This window comes from Anguilla anguilla, chromosome 5 (genome assembly GCF_013347855.1).
Source record: "Anguilla anguilla isolate fAngAng1 chromosome 5, fAngAng1.pri, whole genome shotgun sequence".
NCBI lineage: Eukaryota > Metazoa > Chordata > Actinopteri > Anguilliformes > Anguillidae > Anguilla > Anguilla anguilla.
In genome coordinates this window covers 29,391,518-29,411,102 of record NC_049205.1, presented here as the reverse complement: position 1 = coordinate 29,411,102, position 19,585 = coordinate 29,391,518, and the positions used below count along the sequence as shown (strand labels likewise).

Genomic DNA, 19,585 nt, shown 5'->3' with positions numbered 1-19,585 from the left:
CTCCAAAACAGTTGCTTCATACCCAACAGAAGCCCTGCATGTTTTCAAGACAAAGAGGTTGATGAGCACAACGCGGAACACCTGAACACGCTTCCATGTAAAATCTTCCATATCGATGCCATTGATACAAAGAAAGATGTGCAGACTGATCTACTTGATGTTGCAATTTCCTCCAAACCCTCAGACACTGGAGGATTACGTCTGTAGCCATTGGAGCCAGAGTCATGGTGACCATCAACGTCAATGTCTCTGATGGATTGTTTAATGGATTGTTTGGCACTGTTGTTGGAATCGAACACACAGACACAATTGTCCACACTATCTTGGTCAAATTCGACAGTGGGCGAGTAGGGAAAGCTGCCGCAGCCAAGAGTGAGTATAAGCAAAACTTTCCAGGCGCTGAGCCAATCAAAAGGTATGAAGTGCATTTCTTTATTGGAAGAGGCAAACAACCTGTGGAAGCAAAACTTGTGCAGTTTCCATTGACTCTTGCATGGGGCTGCACTATCCACAGTTCAAGTTCAAGGAAAAACACTGGACACCATTGTAGTTTCTATGAAGGACAGAGGTCATTTCTGGCCAGGCATATGTTGCTCTCAGCAGAGTGAAGTCACTGCAGGGCCTACACCTTCTCAACTTTGATGCACAATTCGAGTTAATCCTGCAGTGCAAAAAGAAATGGCTCGAACCCTCACAACAGACCCCTCTTGCTACAGCAGATTCCACCATAACAATACACCTTCTAAACATCAGATCATACTTGGAACATTTAGAAGACCTCCAATCAGATCTAAGACTCACCCCAGCTGACGTATGTTTTGTTGAAACATTCTTGCAAGATGGACATAATCTTCACCATGGAGCCCACATCCTACCAAACTCCACCTGCTTCAGAGCACTTTCAGACCACTTGCATCAGGGAGAGGAGGCGGCATCATGGCAATAGTCTCAAATGACCTTTCACCAATGCCATTGAACAACTCTATTCAAGGAATTGATCACACAACAGTGGTAGTAACCAAAGCTTCAACTAAGGCCAATATTGTCACATTATACAGACCACCATCAATGACCCCTGCAATCTTCAATGACAAACTCCAAACCTTCATGCAATCAATACAAAGAAACACCTTAATTGTAGATGACTTCAACTATGACCTTGTAGATCATCCACATCACGCCATTCTACAAATGATGCTTCAGTTTGGCTTACATCAGTTTGTTAAGAAAACACCAACCACAGATTACGGCTCACTCCTGGACCATGTCTATGTCAACAGAAAGGACAAAGTGCTGTAGACATTTACTACTCATGAACTAATGCATATATTTGGACCTTGTATAAATGTCCATGATGACCACACCTTTTTCAATAAGCTCTGTCAAACATCCCCTTATGCTCTCATTTCTTAATGGCCTTGGCACCAGCTAAAACCAGAAACATCACATGCAACAACACAAATACAACTATGGTTTTCCCCTCCAGCCAAGTAAGAAAAACAACCCACAGTGCACGGACACAAGCTAAGAAAAACTCCCCACTATCAAAGACACAAGCCAACACAATCCTACCCACTGAACAAACACAAGCAAAAAATACAACCCTACAAGCAAAGACACAAGCCAAAAGAAATACCCACAGTTGAAACACACAAGCCTAGTACAATGGCAACACTAGAAAGACACTGCACAGAGGTCACAGATGATTACAAGGGACAATTGGCATCGCTCCAAACACCTAGATGGGAGGAAAATTGGAAAACAGCAAAATCCTTCTACAAAAAGAACATTGGCAAAAACAATTACAACCCAGAGGTAGTCCAATTGGCTAGAGACAACCTCCCGTGGCAGCTCACGCCAACGGACCCCCCCAAACATAATGGGACACTCCCCCCACAGTCCGAAAGATTGTGTATAGATGAACCTCAGGAAGGAGGCCCGGAAAAGCAAACAGGTGGGTACGAGAGTCTTCCTGAGTTTCCCATTAAATTGACGTTTCATCCCAATTCAGCCCATGTGTACTGAGTGCACTCTTCTAGTTTTGTGTTTGTATCCAATGTTTTTATTGGTTGATGTATGTAAAATGACCAATGGGGAGACATATTCTTTGTGGGCTAGGAGCATTTGTGGTAGGAAAAAGAAGAAGGAGGGGGAAAAAAAACACAAAAAAAACACAAAATCCCCTTAGTTTTGGCCTTTATTGCATGTACGTTTGAAGTTTATGAATTCTGTCTTTAGAAATGGGGTCAGAATGTACAGAAATTAATGTTTTAAAGGGCTGAGAGCGGTTGTTGCGGTTATTTTTGTGGGGAACCCTGAAAAGTGCCAAACTCTCGGTGCTGTATTGATATGGGGCATGCTCTGCCAAGGCATAATAACTTAGCTATAAGGCATACCTGCCATCTGAATATTTTTAAAAAATAAATTATTATATATATATATATATATTAATACCTTAGTTAACATGCACAACATTAGGAAATGATGACAATTACTGCATTAACAAATGTAAATTCATGTACCCTTATCATAAACTGTTACCAGTATCGCAAAACTGCTTGAATCATTTATGCATATGCATATGAATGCATATTTTAAAAAACAATGGTTCAACTAGTGGCATTCAAGTTGTATTGATTATATGAATAGGATAGCATAAATAGAACTATTTTTCAAAAAATTGTGAAAACAATTTGTCCATTTGTTAGGACTAATATAATTTTTGTAACAGTAATTAGACAGTATTTATTTTTTGTATTATATAAAAGGCTAAGGAATGTCTTCAACATACATGCTTCAGTGAATCATACGATTGCCAGTTTACCCACTGTCTACTATATTGCAAATTCCCTAATTGCCGTTTCTACCCTCTTCCCCACGCTGCCGGCGGGGCTCTTGCTCCAACCCTCGAGAGTGCTTCGAGAGTCGTCTGGTCTCCCCCACCTCTGCGGTCCAGCCCCTCTTTCGTCATTGCCTCCACCCTGCCCACATCTGTCGCCACCTTCTGTATCCCATCACTGCCACCCGGCCCCACCCATCATCTGAGCCACATCATAAACCTTATAAAACTGACTGACATGTTGGTCACCAGTCGGCACCCTGAGCCGACCAGAGGAGGATGGGTTTCCCCCTTGAGCCTGGTTCCTTCCAAGGTTTCTTCCCATCTGCCACAGGGAGTTTTTCCTTGTCATTGTTGCCTTAGGCTTGCTCCCGTGTGGCTGTTTAGGCCAGGGTTGACTGTAAAGCATATTTGTGACAACTGCTGTAAAATACGCTATACAAATAAAATTTGATTGATTGATTGAATCTTATAAAACAAATGGTAATATGTGGATGGGATACTTGTGCTGTTTTTTATTGTTGGTTAATATTTGGGGGCTATATTCAAATTATTTTCACGGCTTTATGTAATGTTATTGTAGCGATGTATAACTGTACGCAGGGACGTTTGTGGCCTCTGCTTCCTGACCATGGCACGGACCCTCTGATGAGTCACATTCACCATTAGCTTTTTCTGATCAAACAAAGCATAATTAAGTGCCTGTCCCCTTCCTTTTGTGACTTTGGAATAAACTCACTGCTTGATCAATTAGCCACCAGCTTGGGGCAGGAACAGCCCTTTTAGGTGTAAGACTGGTTTAACACACTTAAACATTACAGCAGTAATCAATGGTTTATCTATCAGGGTTTGATTGACAGCTCCAAAACCATTAGCCAATCAAATATTTTTCAATCAAATGTGTGCACAAAATAATCCACCAAAATCCACCAGCCAGATTCCAGAAGACGAATGTGGCATCCCGTCGCGTCAGTAAATTTGTGAGCATAAAAAAGGCATTGTCTAACCGACCAGACGCATTCCTTAAGGACACAGCCAGACTTCACTGTGAACCTCGCTCAATCACCAAGACTTGCCTGAGTTGGTCTGCCACCATCCACAAAATAAACAGCTGTTTTGAGGAACAAGTATCTACAGACTTTTCCTCCATATCTCCCTTGCAGCTAGACCCAAGTGGTAGTTGGGCTCTACAGACTTACAGAATTCTGATTGGTTGTTTAACTACATTGTTCTAAATAAACCAGACCAAACCTCACTACATTGTCATGTCACTACCTTGGAAAGTAACATTTGCTTAAATTCAATACATTATAATGTGTAATGACACTAATATAATAAACACCTTGTTATGACAGGTGACATAAGGTACTTTGTCACTTTTACCATAGTCTGCATAGTTTAATAAAATACTGTGACAATGTGTGTCATAATGTCTATCACTGCATGCATTATGGCAATGTTGTCATTTGTGATGTATGATACTGTCACGTGACACGGACATGATAGTATTAAGTTGGCTTTGTGGCATAAAGCTCAAGAAATACTTTTCCCCAAGCTTTTCTTTTATTTACATTAACTGCTGCTGAAAGAGACACTTAGATGTTGGTTTTCCCTGTACATTTCATTTGCACCTATAAATAACACTTCTGGTTTTCCTAGGACCGTTCTACTGCCATTACAATTTGTATGAGTGGTATTTGGAGCTTCATTCTCTAATCAGCTGGAATTCTAGAAGATACTGTATGGACAAGGTCAATGGCAGCTGAAAGGAAAAAAGACAGACAAGCTGAATAGCCATATTATATTTTACAAAAGCCATAATTTTCCCCACCATGAAAGTATCTAAATTGAATTTTCACATGCTTTCCATGTGCTTGCGCCATGGTGATCACCCATTAGATTTGTCAACACACCCAACCTGCATTAACAGCTGTTTTTCCAAAGCAATGATTTCCCTTCCTGCTGTTAACAGCTTCATCCCTCTAACAAATTATCATGGTCAAAGGTGCATGGTGTCCCTGTCTGTATTGTGAATTTCATCCATCAGCAGTTTCTTAAAAAAATCCAATGCAAATATTTTGGAGGCCTTAACACTTAAAAGGCCAGAGACCATGTCATCGAGCTTTTAGTGTCATGGTCCTGTGTTCCTGTCTGTGTTTCCCTTGTTGGGCCGCCAGATGGCGGCACTTCTGTTTTGTGTCCTGCTTGTACCCTGTGTAATTGTATGATTGTCTTCAATTGTTCAATTATTGGTTCCTGGTTGTCTCGTTTTCCCATCCCTCTCTGTGGCCTGATTGTTCATGGTGCCCTCCTGTGTCTCGTCAGTGTCTGTCTATTTAAGTTCCCTTCTCCTGGACTCAGGTGCTGGATCTTTGGTTGTTGGTTGTGTTTAGTTGCGTGTCTGATCATGTTCCTGCCCTGTGTGTTCCTGCCATGTTCTGTTTTCCATGTGTTTTTGGACTTTTGGTTTTCCTGTGTTTCTGAAGTTTTGAAGAGTTGCCCTGCGAGGCCTTTTGTTCCCTTTTTGTTAAGTAAAGTCTTTTGTTCTTACCTTTTGGAGTTTGAGTTTTTCCCCCTCTGCATTTGGGTCCTAACCCCCCACGCACCCTGACATTTAGACTTTAAAATTAAAATTAGTCCATGATCACAGCCAATTCAAAAGCAAATTTATAGTTTTCATGGATACCGTACGATATTTAGTTACACTTTGATTAAAAATCCCAGAATCAGGAAAAATGCATACTTTGCATTTATTGTTCAGCGTGTTTATTTTAATTCCTGTTTTATTCCTGTTCTTTTTCTTACACCCGTCGGTAATGAGAAGAATGACAATAAATGCAACTTGAATAATCTTTTCATTTTAATTGACTGTTGTCAAAATGATAGCTGCAGTACTGGCAACAATTATGACTAGACTGCATTTATAAAAAGAGTTTATAAGAGATTATACATATATAATGTGTAATAAATGTAATATCAACGCATCACCAAAATTTAGAGATATTAGCATTTGAGTTAACCAAGCAATAATACCATTACAAATTCCTATATGTACTAGTTCATACCAACAGTTACTGATGGTCATTACCACTCGTGGTCAGTAAAATATTTAGATAGAATAGGGGAGAACCAGCAGACCTGTAACAATTTTTTAAAAATTCTGTATTACATAACATTAAGTTTGAGGTAATCACAACCTGTTGGCATACAATTTAGACAAAAATTATGTAGTCCAATGTAGTATGTATTGTACAGTTGTAACAGAGGCACGCGGTACAATTGTAACATTTACCATTTAACAACAAAAAATAACTGCATAAATTGTGAATATCTGCTATATTTACTGGACAAATTGCATTTGGGTAAAAAAAAAGAAGAGTATACTGTGCATGTATATTTAATCCAGCACAAGCCAAACTAGTTTAACCTTTTAGCGCGCATGCCAAATATTGCCAATCCTTTCCCATTTAGGGAGTACCCTATTTAAAGCTTTATAAATCCACATGTGAAAACCACAGAGACTTGAAAAATGGCTTAAATGAAGCAAGACATTTGTACAATTTACAATACTAACGCAGATTAGTTTATATTCATAATTCTGGAAGAAATACAGTGCCACAAATGCAATTGTCTAGACAAAAATAAAAAATGAATTTGCATTTTTTTAGTTTGCAATGAAATACTGAGAGATTGCATATATACAGCAGGTTAAACTATACATGTGCTAAATCAAAAATTTCTTGACCACAAGTTCATAAAATCTAAGGGTGGATATGTAGAACTACTATAGATTTATGAAGCAAATCCAACGCAGTGTACCCAGCATCTCCAAATCTATTCAAAATGTCTAAATTATGCATTGCTGTAAATCACAACATATTCACGTATTTCACTACAAATCAACTGTTTTGACTCAAACTCACTGTTGCATCATTTTCAAGTGGGAATTACAAGCTTTCCGTCAGTACAGTGGTCTAAAATATCTAGGAATCCAGAGGCGTATCCAAAGTTTCTCTAAAAATGAATAAAATGCTTTTTGTCCATTATAAAGCATATAAATGAGCCCCTTATGAAGATGGAACATTGCTATCAGATTAAAAAATATTGTCACACAATGCGGTACAGTACCTAAATGTGTAATAATTAACTCTTGTATGTATTTCTATACTCTGTACTCTCCTATGTTTTCTTGTATGGGGATGGGACGACATGAAAACAATTTTTAACAGTCCACCACTGTTGCAATGTTCCAACTCTCACCTCATCACTGTTGCATGCTTCACAAAAACTATTACACTACTAACGCTTACATTAGTGTGAAATATCCGCATTAAATAATACCATTAACCTATTTAAAGGTTTAAAGGACACTCAATTTCAAAATAACGTATATAACCGAAGTATTTTGAGCAGTAATAAGCCGCGTTTCCACCGCAGGAACTTTACCCCGGAACTAGGAACCTTTTGAGGAACTCAGTGCGTTTCCACCGCAGGAACTAGGAACTGATTGGTTGACTACTTGCAGTATTTTATTTCTAACCGCTTTCTAACTGTTTAAAAATCTGCAGCCGCAAACTAATAACTTCAAATCAAACTTGTATGTTATGCGGCGCAGTAGCCTAGTTTTGGTTATAGCCTGCCAACGTCTTGGAATTATAACGTGTGCTCTTCTGTTCTTTTCTTGCTTTAGTATTTGTTTTATAAAATGCTAAGCATTCGTGCTGGGACAGCATATTACGTACCAAAACATTCAAACGGATTAATTCGGTTGCTGAATATTTTCTTCCGGATTTTCTTTGTTAGCCCGTTGTAATTGACTCAAAACGTTTGATACAGTTATGTGAGGTATGCGGTAGTTCTGCGTAATTCACATTGGTGATACAGTAAAAGCAAACTGGAAATCACCTTCCGCACATTTTGTCAGGGTAAAATAAAAGGTAATTCTAGTAATCGTCCCTTTAGCTTTTTCAGACTGCCGTAATTTTACTCTGCCATTCTTCAATTCCACAAAAAGACCAGGAAAACTATGGACTAATTTATGGTGCATGGTTCGCATCTGGAGGGCACACTTCGCTGCTCAGCTAGCAGTAACTTCGAAGGAAAGCAAACGGTGGCTGTACCACTACTAATTTAAATTTTCACGCAAGTCCGAGTTTTCGTTCTATTCTTGTCATTTTGTGATTAGCCTATATGGAATTGACGATGAGAAAGTAATCAAACAGCAAATTGTTTACAACGTGTGCATGTTTTCTGCTGTTGTTGCCAGTTATATTGGAAATGTGAATGCATTCTGTTGCCTCGGATGTCAAGACATGAAAGTGAATGTTCGCATAAAAACATAATGAATGTGTTTGAGAGGATATATAAAACAGTTACAATCTGACTATTGGCCTGTTATATCCTATTTGTTGCATAACAACGGTCCAAGTTCAACTACCAACGACAGTTTTGCTTGACAACGGTAAAATATGCCCAAACGGCTACAGAAGAATATTTCAATCGATAAAAACAAATAAATACAAAAGTAACCATATATAGTCATTGTTGGTAACCCGTTGTATATAAGTGGAATAAACCCCTCCAGGCTGTCCCGGTTATTAGAAAATAATGTAGGCTACTTCGGTGGTAGTATGGGGTTACAGAAGAAATCATAGGACAGATGGACCGACGACAACGTTGCTTTTTCATACATCAGTGGGCTAATTTGCCTAATTTTCACGGGACTTTAGACCGCGGTGGAAACGCAGACAACCATGGGCTGAAGGAACTTTTTATTTCCTTGAAAAGTAGTTCCTGGGACTAAGTTCCAGGTACTTTTGGTGGAAACGCGGCTATACTTACATAGCAATGATGAAATCTTACCTATGTTCAGTAAATGAGACATAGACAGTAAATCAATGATGCTGTTCTATTCGCTTCTGTTTTGCTCCAGAAAATGCCAGCTAGGTCTGTCAGCAAACATATGGCTTAGCTATGCCCAGAAATCATCAATAATAATAGAATTTTCCAAGAAATTATGAAAAGGGTGCAGCATCTTTTACTGCTACCACAGAGTGAAACACATTGTGTTTTAAATGCACTTATTTTGTCAGTCATGTCATCATTTATTTAGTCATGTCAATGAGGAAGACTGAAAAAAACTTTCAGCTAGAGAATTACAGGCATCAATCCCATGCTGATTTGGTACCAGGAGATGAATGATGGAAATAAGTGTACAGAGGTTAAGAGTTTCATTGGGTGGTATGGTATATGGTATGGTACCCGAGAGATCTGGTACCCGAGAGATCCTCTAGGCAGAGGCAAATTTGCATACATACAGTATATATTCTTTTTATTTTTTCCACAGGAACTACTTCTTGTTTGCACTCATATAGCTGGCTGTTAACTTTCGACTGTCAGACTCAGCAGCAGCTTGCAGTCAAATGACCGCTGCTCTGATTTTAACAGGATAGGGGGGGGGAAATACATTATAGTGACAGGCTGTAAATAGGGACAGGCTATTCTTGTTACTCATAACATTTTTGTGTGTATTTGAGTCAAATTTACATTTATAAACAGGTATTCATTAAACGTTGGGGTCAAAACTGAAACTAACAATATCCAATAGTCAATAGGAATAACAATAGTCAAGATAGGTTTGAGCACAGTCTATAATATTTTCCCATATTAGTTTCACTGATGATATTTGTCTGCAGTAACGATACAGTAAAATTGTTTTTTAATTTTGAATTTATTCAAGATAAATTGCCCGTGAGTTGTGTCCCTCCTGCCAGTGTTTAGTTCCTCATTTATCAAATACAATCGGACAACAAATAGGGGAGCGTCACCATAAATCTAATGCCTGTTAAATGTATAAAGAATTTGAGCCAATCCCAAGTTGTCTGGGAGGCTGTTCCAGCATCGGGGTGTGTAATAACAGAAAGCAGCTACACCAGATCTATATTTTAACCTAGGAACTACTAAGAGGCGTGTCCCAGATGACCTCAGGGACCTGGTTGGTTCATAACCCACGAGCAGGTCAGAAATATACTGTGGAGCCAGGCCATTCAGTGCTTTATAAGCAAGAAGTCAAATTAATTCTTGAGGCTACAGGAAGCCAGTGCAGTGATCGTAGGACAGATGTAATGTGATCTATTTTCCTAGTCCCAGTCAGAATTCTGGTTGCAGCATTATGAATGAGCTGGAGCCATCTCACAGCTTTTTTGGGAAGATCAGAGAAGAGACCATTGCAGTTGTCCAATCTGCTGGTAATAAAAGCATGCACCAGTTTCTCCAAGTCCGATTTTGATACATAACCTCTTATTCTTATTCTATATGTTTTTTTAAAGTGATAAAAAGATGATCTTGTGACACTTAATATGACTTTTAAAAGTAAGGTCAGCATCCACAATGACATCAATATTCTTAACTTGATCCTTACACTTAAGAGACAGAGTATCAAGTTGAACCTTAAGTTCTTTTCTCTTAGTTATACTACCAAATGTAATTACCTCAGTTTTATCTTTGGTTAGCAGCAGACAATTTTGGGACATCAAATCATTTATGTCTTCAATGCATTGAACAAGTGAGTCCACAGGACTAAGGCCATCAGGGGAGAGAAATATATAGAGCTGTGTACCATTCGCGTAGTTATGGTACTGTACATTATTTTTTATTTACATGTTCTTCCCGTGTCCACGTGGGTTTCCTCCAGGTACTCCGGTTTCCTCCCACAGTCCAAAGACATGCAGGTAAGGTTAATTGGAGACTCAAAATTGCCCATAGGTATGAATGTGTGAGCGAATGGAGGGTGTATTCCTGCCTCTCGCCCAATGCACGCTGGGATAGGCTCCAGCACCCCCTGCGACCCTGCTCATGATAAGCGGGTATAGAAAATTGGATTGATGGATGGATGGATGCTGAAGTGGAAGCATATAGAGATTGAATAGTAGAGGACTGAGGATTGAACCCTGTGGGAGTCCACATGAAATGTTGATCTTTCAGAAACAAAGTTATCAATTGAAAAAGTAATTCCTGTCCTGTAGGTAGGTCCTGAACCAGTTGAGAACCAGACCAGACAAACCTACCTACTTTTCTAGTCTATCCAACAATATCAAATGATCAAGTGTGAAATGCAGCACTGAGATTGAGAAGTACAACAATAGAGAGCTTATTTGAGTTTGAGTTCATCCAAAAATCATTTATGACTTTGACAAGAGTTGTCTCAGTACTGTGGTGCGGTCTAAATCCTGACTGGAAATAGTCAAAGTAGCCATTTGAAATTAAGTAGTCATATAATTGGTTATACACAATTTCTTCCAGAACTTTGTTAAGAAACTGAAGATTGGAAATAGGTCTATAATTACTGACATCTGAAGCATCAAGAGTGCTCTTTTTTAACAAAGGTTTAACCACAGCTGCTTTTAGTGAACTTTGGAAAACACCGGACTGAAGAGATATTGACAATTTGCAATAACTCTTCTGCTAAGCAGTTAAAAGTAGCCTTTAAAAATGAGGTAGGGAAAGGATCGAGGCAACAGGTAGAATATTTGTGCTTTGGTACAGCTTCTTTAAGCATTAGAAGATCTATAACACTAAAATGTGCCATAGCTCCTATGCCATTGTTGGGTATGGGGGATTCTTGCCTGACATAATAGTGCTAATAGATTGTCTACTGTTGATAATTTTATTGTTGAAAAAAGCAGCAAATTTAACACATTTTGTGGTGGAAAGAAACTCAGGGGCTATTAATAAAGGGGGGTTCACCAGTCTATCAACATTGGAAAAAAAGTATAGGTGCAATGTTTGCATTTTTACTAATGATTATGGAGAAAAAGGACTGTTGAGCATTTTTCAATTCTAAATTGTATTGTTGAAGTCTGTCCTTATAAATATCATAGTGAACAAGATGTTTTGTCTTTCTCCACCTTCGTTCTGCCTGCCGACGTTTTCTTTTTTGCTGTTGTACTATTATACCGCATATTGAGCTTTCTGCTTTCCAGAGATAACTTTGACCTTAAGAGGATCAATCAACAAATTTTTTTAGCTCTAAAATTAAAATGTTCCACAAGATCATTAACTGAATGTGTGGTGGGCACATTAGACCTCGTCATCTTATTCATAAAACTTTTAGCAGTGCTTTCATCAATGTAAAGTTTTTTTTTTTTTTCTTCTTTTACCCATCTTTGTAATTCTGGGCTTAGAGACACACCAAAAAAGACGCCAATGACCTGAAATATCAAGAGCTGAGACTGCAGTAACATTGAGGCCTTGTGGTGATCAGATCTATTGTATGTCCTCCATCATGGGTGGGCCTAGATACATGCTGTGATAGTACAAAAGCCTCTAACACACTAATCAGTTCCCTGGCATGAGCATCAGCGTGGTTGTGAATATTGAATTCTCGTGATATTGCCATACAGCCAAAGTCTGCCAAAAGTTTGGACAATAACTAATCTATGAAACCACTGCTGGACTGTTTCGGAGGACAATATACAGTGAGAAACAACACTGGGGTAGCATATTTCATTGTCATTGCTAGGTATGTAAAAGTCCCCAAATTACAATTTCTTGCATCAGAACACATCAGAGAAAAACTTGCTACACCCCCCTCTCCTGCCAGTTCTACGAGCATTTAAAAAATGAAAATGAGGGCGCAGCTGCTAATAGGACAGAACGTTTCATTTAAAAACAAAAAATCCAGTTAATGTTTACTGATTAGATTATCAATAATAAACATCTTCCCAGCTAAGAATCTGACATTTGATAAGGTTTCAGTGGGTTTGTCATATGCCTGGCAGACGGGTTTGCAATCAGAGGCAATCAAATGGTGAATAAAAATCAAGTAGTTTAAGTTAACCATGGTGGGTCTAAATACTGAGTGGGCCACTACAGGTCTGTGGTAGGAAGTGATGGTGCCTATGTTGAGTTCTTGTACAGGATATGGTGTTTTGAGAGATGCATTTCCTACCGTACTCGCCTGTCATGCATGGAGGCGGAAGTTGATGTTCTCAGAAAGCATAAGGGCCCCGCTTCTGTTTGGGTGTAGACTGTTTCTCTTTAAAATAACAGGCCTTGCCCAAAACAGGTCGAGGTTGCTTACATAGGGGAACCTGATTTACAATAAATCAAATCATACATAATTTTAAAAAGTTACCTGTCCTTGAAAAGTTTTTTGGAGTGTATTCTAGTGGGAATTGGATGCTAGGTTACCTTAAAGAAACAATGTCCCCATCTGTAAATGTAACACCTGTTACACTTACACTTTAGATTTAGAATACAGGGACAGTGTGGAAAACCATCTACATGTAGTGTCCTTCTGGGAGACCTTTTGCCATTTTAAATAGCGTTTTATTTAGTAAAAAAATTAATTTTACTCAATGTGTAATTTGGTTCAGTGTTTAATGCTAAATGTGTTCAGCTAATTTGCTTGCAACATTGAAAATAGATTGGTCTGTGTTGTAGGCCATTAGCTTTGTCAAGGTTTACCTGGGCCTTAAGAAGCAAACAAAAACAGCTTTCCTCATCGATTTGGATAAGCTGAGGATCTGGTCTCGCGTTACCATTGGAAATGTGTTTTCTTAACATTAGTATGTGCAAAAAAAGTCTGCATACACACATTATAGGGTGTCTTATGTCAGGGCTCACAGAGAGGACAGGACCCAGATGCAGAGATCATACAGGGAGGCAGAGTTAGTAAATAAGCCTTTACTGAAGACATCAAAAACCAGTAAAAAAATAAATAAAAATAAACAGTTCAACACTAGAAAACAGGGTAATTATAAACGAGACACAGAGCACTAGCAGCAAGGAGACCATGCAAAAATACAGAAACCCCAAATAGCAAACTGAACAAAACCAGGAACTTAAATACATGGTGAGACAGGTGCAGGCAATCACAGGAAATGAGCAGACATGTGCGGAATGTGAGAAACCAATAATCCAATTACAACCAACCCAAGTAGACATGAGACATGAAACACAGGGTGAAAAAAGGGAATTGGCGGTCCAGAGCTAGAGCCGTGACAGTTTTCATTTACTGTTACAATTATTCCGCACCTCTGTTGCAATAATACTAGGTGGTATAAATGTAACATCGGACTACGTGTATATTGGTTTTAATACCTTGAACTTGGATAAGGCCAATTGGTGTCATAAAACACTCCCTTTAATCTCCATTGAATAACTCATTATTTCTTAACGTTGGATCATTATCTTTCTTTGTTTTTTTTTGTTATGCAGTGGAGTCTTCCATCCCTCAAATACGTTGAACTGACCGACAATAAAACCAGATTGGCATTTGAAAACCACAACTACGTTTCATCACCAACAGAACAGAAAACACACACAAAGCATAGAGCATGCGGCGCTGCAGTTCTAATACTTCAGAAACATGTTCAGAAATAAACATTATTAGTAGGACTATCTATTCATGGAATACTTCATTCAAATGAGGAATACAATGGTTTGGGAGGTGAAAGTGCGCTTTTCAAAGTGAGATAGGAATGCACGTGCAATTAACAGCGAAGTGAAACTGAAACTGATGAATTCACGCTATTCTAATAGGTAACGTGTTTACGGTTCATGTAATGGTAAATGGTAAATGGTAAATGGACTGCATTTATATAGCGCTTTTATCCAAAGCGCGATACAATTGATGCCTCTCATTCGCCAGAGCAGTTAGGAGTTAGGGGTTAGGTGTCTTGCTCAAGGACACTTCGACATGCCCAGGGCGGGGTTTGAACCGGCAACCCTCCGACTGCCAGACAATCGGTCTTACCTCCTGAGCTATGTCGCCCCTATGTCGCCCCTAATGAAATACAAACGTTACTATATATGCATTCCACTACTATAGTGACGATTATACCTATTGGAATATATCTATTTTTTCACAGGCAATATAAAGCCTAGTTATTCTGTAACTGTGTTTGAAACATTGGGGTTCTGTAGGCTGTTTGTCACCAGCTTCAGTATCTTGTAGACTAATCATTCAGTTCCTGGCAAAAAATATATAATTAGTAGTTGTATGCATAGTTATTTTATGACAGTCTTTATTTTTGTTTTATCTCATTGTTATACATCCATCCATTCTCTATACCCACTTATCCTGGGCAATGTCATAGGGGGAACTGAAGCCCATCCCAGCATGCATTGGGCGATAGGCAGGAATACCCTGGACAGGCTGCCAATCTATTGCAGGACACACACACCATTCACTCATACATTCATACTTATGGGCAATATAGAGTCTCCAATTAGCCTACCTGTATGCTTTTGGACTGGAGTACCCAGAGGAAACCCACGCGGGCATGGAGAGAACATGCAAACTTCACACAGAAAGGGCCCAAGCCGAGATTCAAACCCATGACCTTCTTGCTGTGAGGCAACAGTGCTACCCACTGCTCCACCGTGCCACCCTTCTCATAGTTATATATAATGTAAATGTATTTTATTTTATCATTTATTATTGTTAAAAATAGTATTTATTGTTTGGATTTGTTCCAGCGTCATCAAAAAGCAGTTGAATTTAACTATTTCAGTTCTGAGGGTATATTTCCTGCCAGGTAATATGCATTTTTTTGCATTATAAAGCAATAGTATGTCCTATTGACATGGCTCTATGATGTGGTTACTCCATACAGTATATTCCTGTAAGGTAACATGATATCATTTAACATTAGATGTTTATCAAGGCATATTACAGGCATGTTGAGAAAGATGCTAAAATATAAGTGAATTTTTAGTGATCACAATTATGTGCAAATTTGGTTTTGATAGTGCTTTTAGTGGTTTTTCTGAATGCATCAGTCATTCTGTTGCCAGACACATTCATACCTTGGTAGCCAATCAACACTTTCTCCCTGCTGTCTAGTGGGGGAGTTCTGACCACAAAGCTCTACAACAGATACATAAACCATCTGAATAATGTGATGTGCTGAGTTGTGGAATTTGTGTGTGCCACTGGCTGCACCCTGGCACTATGTAACATTGATTCCAGAAAATACAGCCCTGAGACTTTCAATAAACTCTGAAAATGCTGTGTCAGGTCAGAAAATGCAGTCTGAATAAGGCTAAAGACAACTGCACGGAGTGCAACCAATTTGTGTATTGTTTCTGCTCACCTGTTCATAATGTTTGCTTATTACACACACTAACAATCAAACCACTTTGTTTTCCCTTGCTGTGCCCTCTTGTTGTGACCTACTTGATCTCAACTGTCAGGGGAAGAGGAGGGAGGAGGAACCAACTATAAGTAGCCCTGTAATTTACATATGCAAACATTGCCTGTGTGAAATGAGGCAGAGGCTCAGGCACTACCAAAAACAGTGACAGGAATTTTTACATCTAGTTCCCCATTCTAGAAGCACAATATTTACTAAATGTACTAATACTACTACTACAGCTACTCATAATAATAATAATAATAATAATAATAATAATAATAATAATAATAATAATAATGTGGCAGGGCTTGGTTTGCGGGAGGAATTCAGGGAAATTAGAGGACCACGCCTACTGGTTAAGTAGGCACACACCTGGATGACATTACGAATCATTCCAGGATTTAAAAGTGTGCTTCTTTCCACAGTAGGTGTCTGAGACCGGGGATCCCCTGTGAGAGAGAGAGAGAGAGCGAGCGAGCGAGAGCGAGAGCGAGAGCCCGAGCCCGAGCCCGAGCCCGAGCCTGAGCACGCCGCAAGCCGAAAGCTGAAAAGTGAAATGTGTAATTTCATTTATTTTGTCTTTGTTGTTTTAGTTTATTGTTTTTGCCCCGATCCCGTGAGGGTGACAGGAGAAGGTTTTTTGTTTGTGTTTGACCGATTGCTCCTCTCTCTTACTCGAAATAAACACCGGAGAAATACGGAATTTCCCGGCATCTCCATGTGTCCAGCTTTTCTGTCCCTTCCAGGGTAGTCACGGCATGTGACAAATAATAATAATAATAATAATAATAATAATAATAGTAATAATAATTCATTGCATTTATGTTGTGCTTTTCTCACACTCAAAACACTTTACAGTGATGAGGGGGAAACTTGCCTTGACCACCCACCTGGGTGATGCACAGTCGCCAGTTTGTGCCAGAACGCACACTACATATCAGATGAGGTGGAAAGGGGGATAAGTCTTTTTGCAAAATAAATCAGGGGTTGATTAGATGGCAGATTTAGAGAGCCAGGATGGGAATTTAGCCAGGACACTAGGAAACCGCCCACTCTTTGCAATGAGTGTTATGGGGTCTTTAATGACCACATTGATTCAGGACCTTGATTTTATGTCCTATCCGAAAGACAGCATCTGCTACAGCACAGTGTCCCCATCACTGCACTGGGGACCAGAGGGAAGATCGCCCTCTGACCCACCATGAACTTAGTTTTCCCAGGTGGTCTCCCATTGAAATACTAACCAAACTTATACTTGCTTAGCTTCCGCCATTCTGAGCAGGGTGCATGGTGGTATGGCACTACTACAACAACTAATAATAATAATAATAATGATAATAATAATAATAATAATAATTAATTAATTAAATGTCTGGGCTCCATAGACATTTTGTTGCTGTTTTGGACACTGCAATCTGTGTCTTCATCCCAAAAGACAGCGAGCAAGCAAGAAAGAAAGAAAGAAATAAATAAATAAATAAATAAAAGACTTCATTGTACTGCAGCAAAAGAGTTTCTGGTATGATCCACTTTGCAGAATTTTCCAGAAGTATGAAAAATACTAATCAAAAGATAATGGGGCAGTGTGATGACACAAAATTACAACTGCATATTCATATTATCCGTTAGTCAGTGGAATGAGTAATTCAGTATGCAATGTTTTGTCACCCCCGACAATCATTTTTATTTTATTTTATGCTCTTTGCCAAGAATAGTAAACAGTATTGGCTTTCATCTTGAACTGGCCACAAAGTTTCCCTTAATACCTTTTTCCCTTACTGTTGCTGTGTTTTGTTTCTGTGTGTACTGGTGGTGTGGTGATTAAGAAGGATGATATGCTTGTAGTCCAGAGGTTACAGGCTCAATTTGCAGATAGGGAAATGTCCTTTTAGCCTTGAGTGAGGTACTTAAACTGAATTGCTTTCGTAAATATCCAGCTGAATCATGGGGTAATGTGTTATAAATGATACTGGCATTTGCCAAGATAATACTTAATGCAAGTTCTGAAATAACAGTACCCCAACTGTCCCCAAACAACACCTTCATAAACTGCCAAGTCTCATTGTAAGAAAAACACAATTTCCATAATACCACAGAAACATGAAGAAAAACAGGTCTCATTGCAGCAACTGTTCATGGAGGCAATAGCCAAAGCAGGTTTGTAAGACTTAGAGCTGAATGTGTGAGCTGATTATCTTTTCTGGGGCACAGTGGTTAATCCTTTTCCCTTGTTTTCAGGCCTAGGTAGATCAGCCTGAAGGTTATAACTGTTTCTTATTTTCTTATGAAGACAAAGATGGAACCAATCCCTTTCTACTTTTTCCTTTCCTCAAGCTCTTGTGCTCAATACATGTTGTTATTACCGGGGTTTTTGTGGCAGGATCATATAACTAGTTAGATGATGACCAGGTTTAGTAATCTCACTTACTTTTCATCTGCAGGCAAACAAACATAATCAGTCCAGGCTGTGCCATGACAGTGGCTAAACAAATTGGAGATGTTTTTTAATTGATAAAAATTTTACAACCATCAAACTCAAAATTTGCTTTTCAAATTTGTGTGAGTAATTCACACAAAATAATTTCAGGCTGTTAGCCTGGTTAGTACTTTATATGTGTGCTTAATATTTACTGCATGTATTTAAAAAACTCAAAACCTTTTCTGGCATGTTTTCATTTGTTTACACGAAACCTGTGAATGGCATGACTGTTGCTCAATTCTGCTATTTGGCAAAGCTCAGGAAGAACTTCAGCTAATTAAGGCTTTTAGATCCATTATCCACCGCAACACATACCCTGCACCATACATCCAAATTATCACAGATCAGAGACTTTCTTTATTACCAGATTGCAATTTAAAAGTCATTTCATGTGCTTTACGTATCAAAAAACGGTACTGCTCAGGACTTCAGAACAAAGTCTTTGGGGAGGACTGCTTTGTCTTTGTCAATTTTCTCTACCCAAGCACCTGGAAAGGGAATCATTGCATGCAAGTGAAACAGCAGCGGTGTTGGCAGAATATACATTTTGTAACCAGGTAACAAGCAAAGTGGTTTTTAAACAGCTTCTCTCCCTCAGCACAAATAAGAAGACTCTGGAGGAAATGAATTTACCTTTGTTTCTGGCTGAGTTCCAGAATTCTCTGGACATCCTTTTTGGGCACCCTCTCACCATTTTTCAGAGACTGTAAAAGAAAAGTGGAATATTTTATCTTCAGAGGACAGCTTGCTACCCAAAGCACAAAAACAAATACCGCATAACAGTGCAGGAAAAAAAGAACTCAAAAACTGCACCTGCACTCAACAAATAGGCCACTGAAGTACCTTCATTTATCATGAGGCAAAGACACGTCACCATTGATACCCTGTGGTCTCAGGGCAACGCATCCCAAGCATTTATTCCTGTGAGATGTCATCTGGCATTTGCACAAGGGAATTGACAGAATTGATGTTTCTTTGCCGTTTTTCTCTGAACAAACCAATCATTTTTTTCTTCCTATTACTTGGAACCCAATGGAATGTTACAGTTGCTAACCGATAAGAACAAAATTAAATCTAGCCGCAAGCTGCGATTCCGGGGTTCAAGCCAACGTGGACCGTTAGAAG

The 19,585-nt window shown here is 39.0% G+C and overlaps 1 protein-coding gene across 1 annotated transcript in view; it reads right to left on the bottom strand.

Annotated features, from left to right (window-relative positions):
- Nucleotides 1-19,309, bottom strand: part of LOC118228159 (leucine zipper protein 2-like) — a 151,791-nt gene extending 132,482 nt beyond the window's left edge. Inside the window, exons 1-2 of the mRNA XM_035419495.1 lie at nt 19,304-19,309; nt 19,094-19,164 (exon numbers count right to left, since the gene is read on the bottom strand). Coding sequence (XP_035275386.1) covers nt 19,094-19,164; nt 19,304-19,309 — 77 coding nt within the window. The remainder of the gene's footprint in view (nt 1-19,093; nt 19,165-19,303) is intronic.
- Between the last annotated feature and the right edge of the window lie 276 nt (nt 19,310-19,585).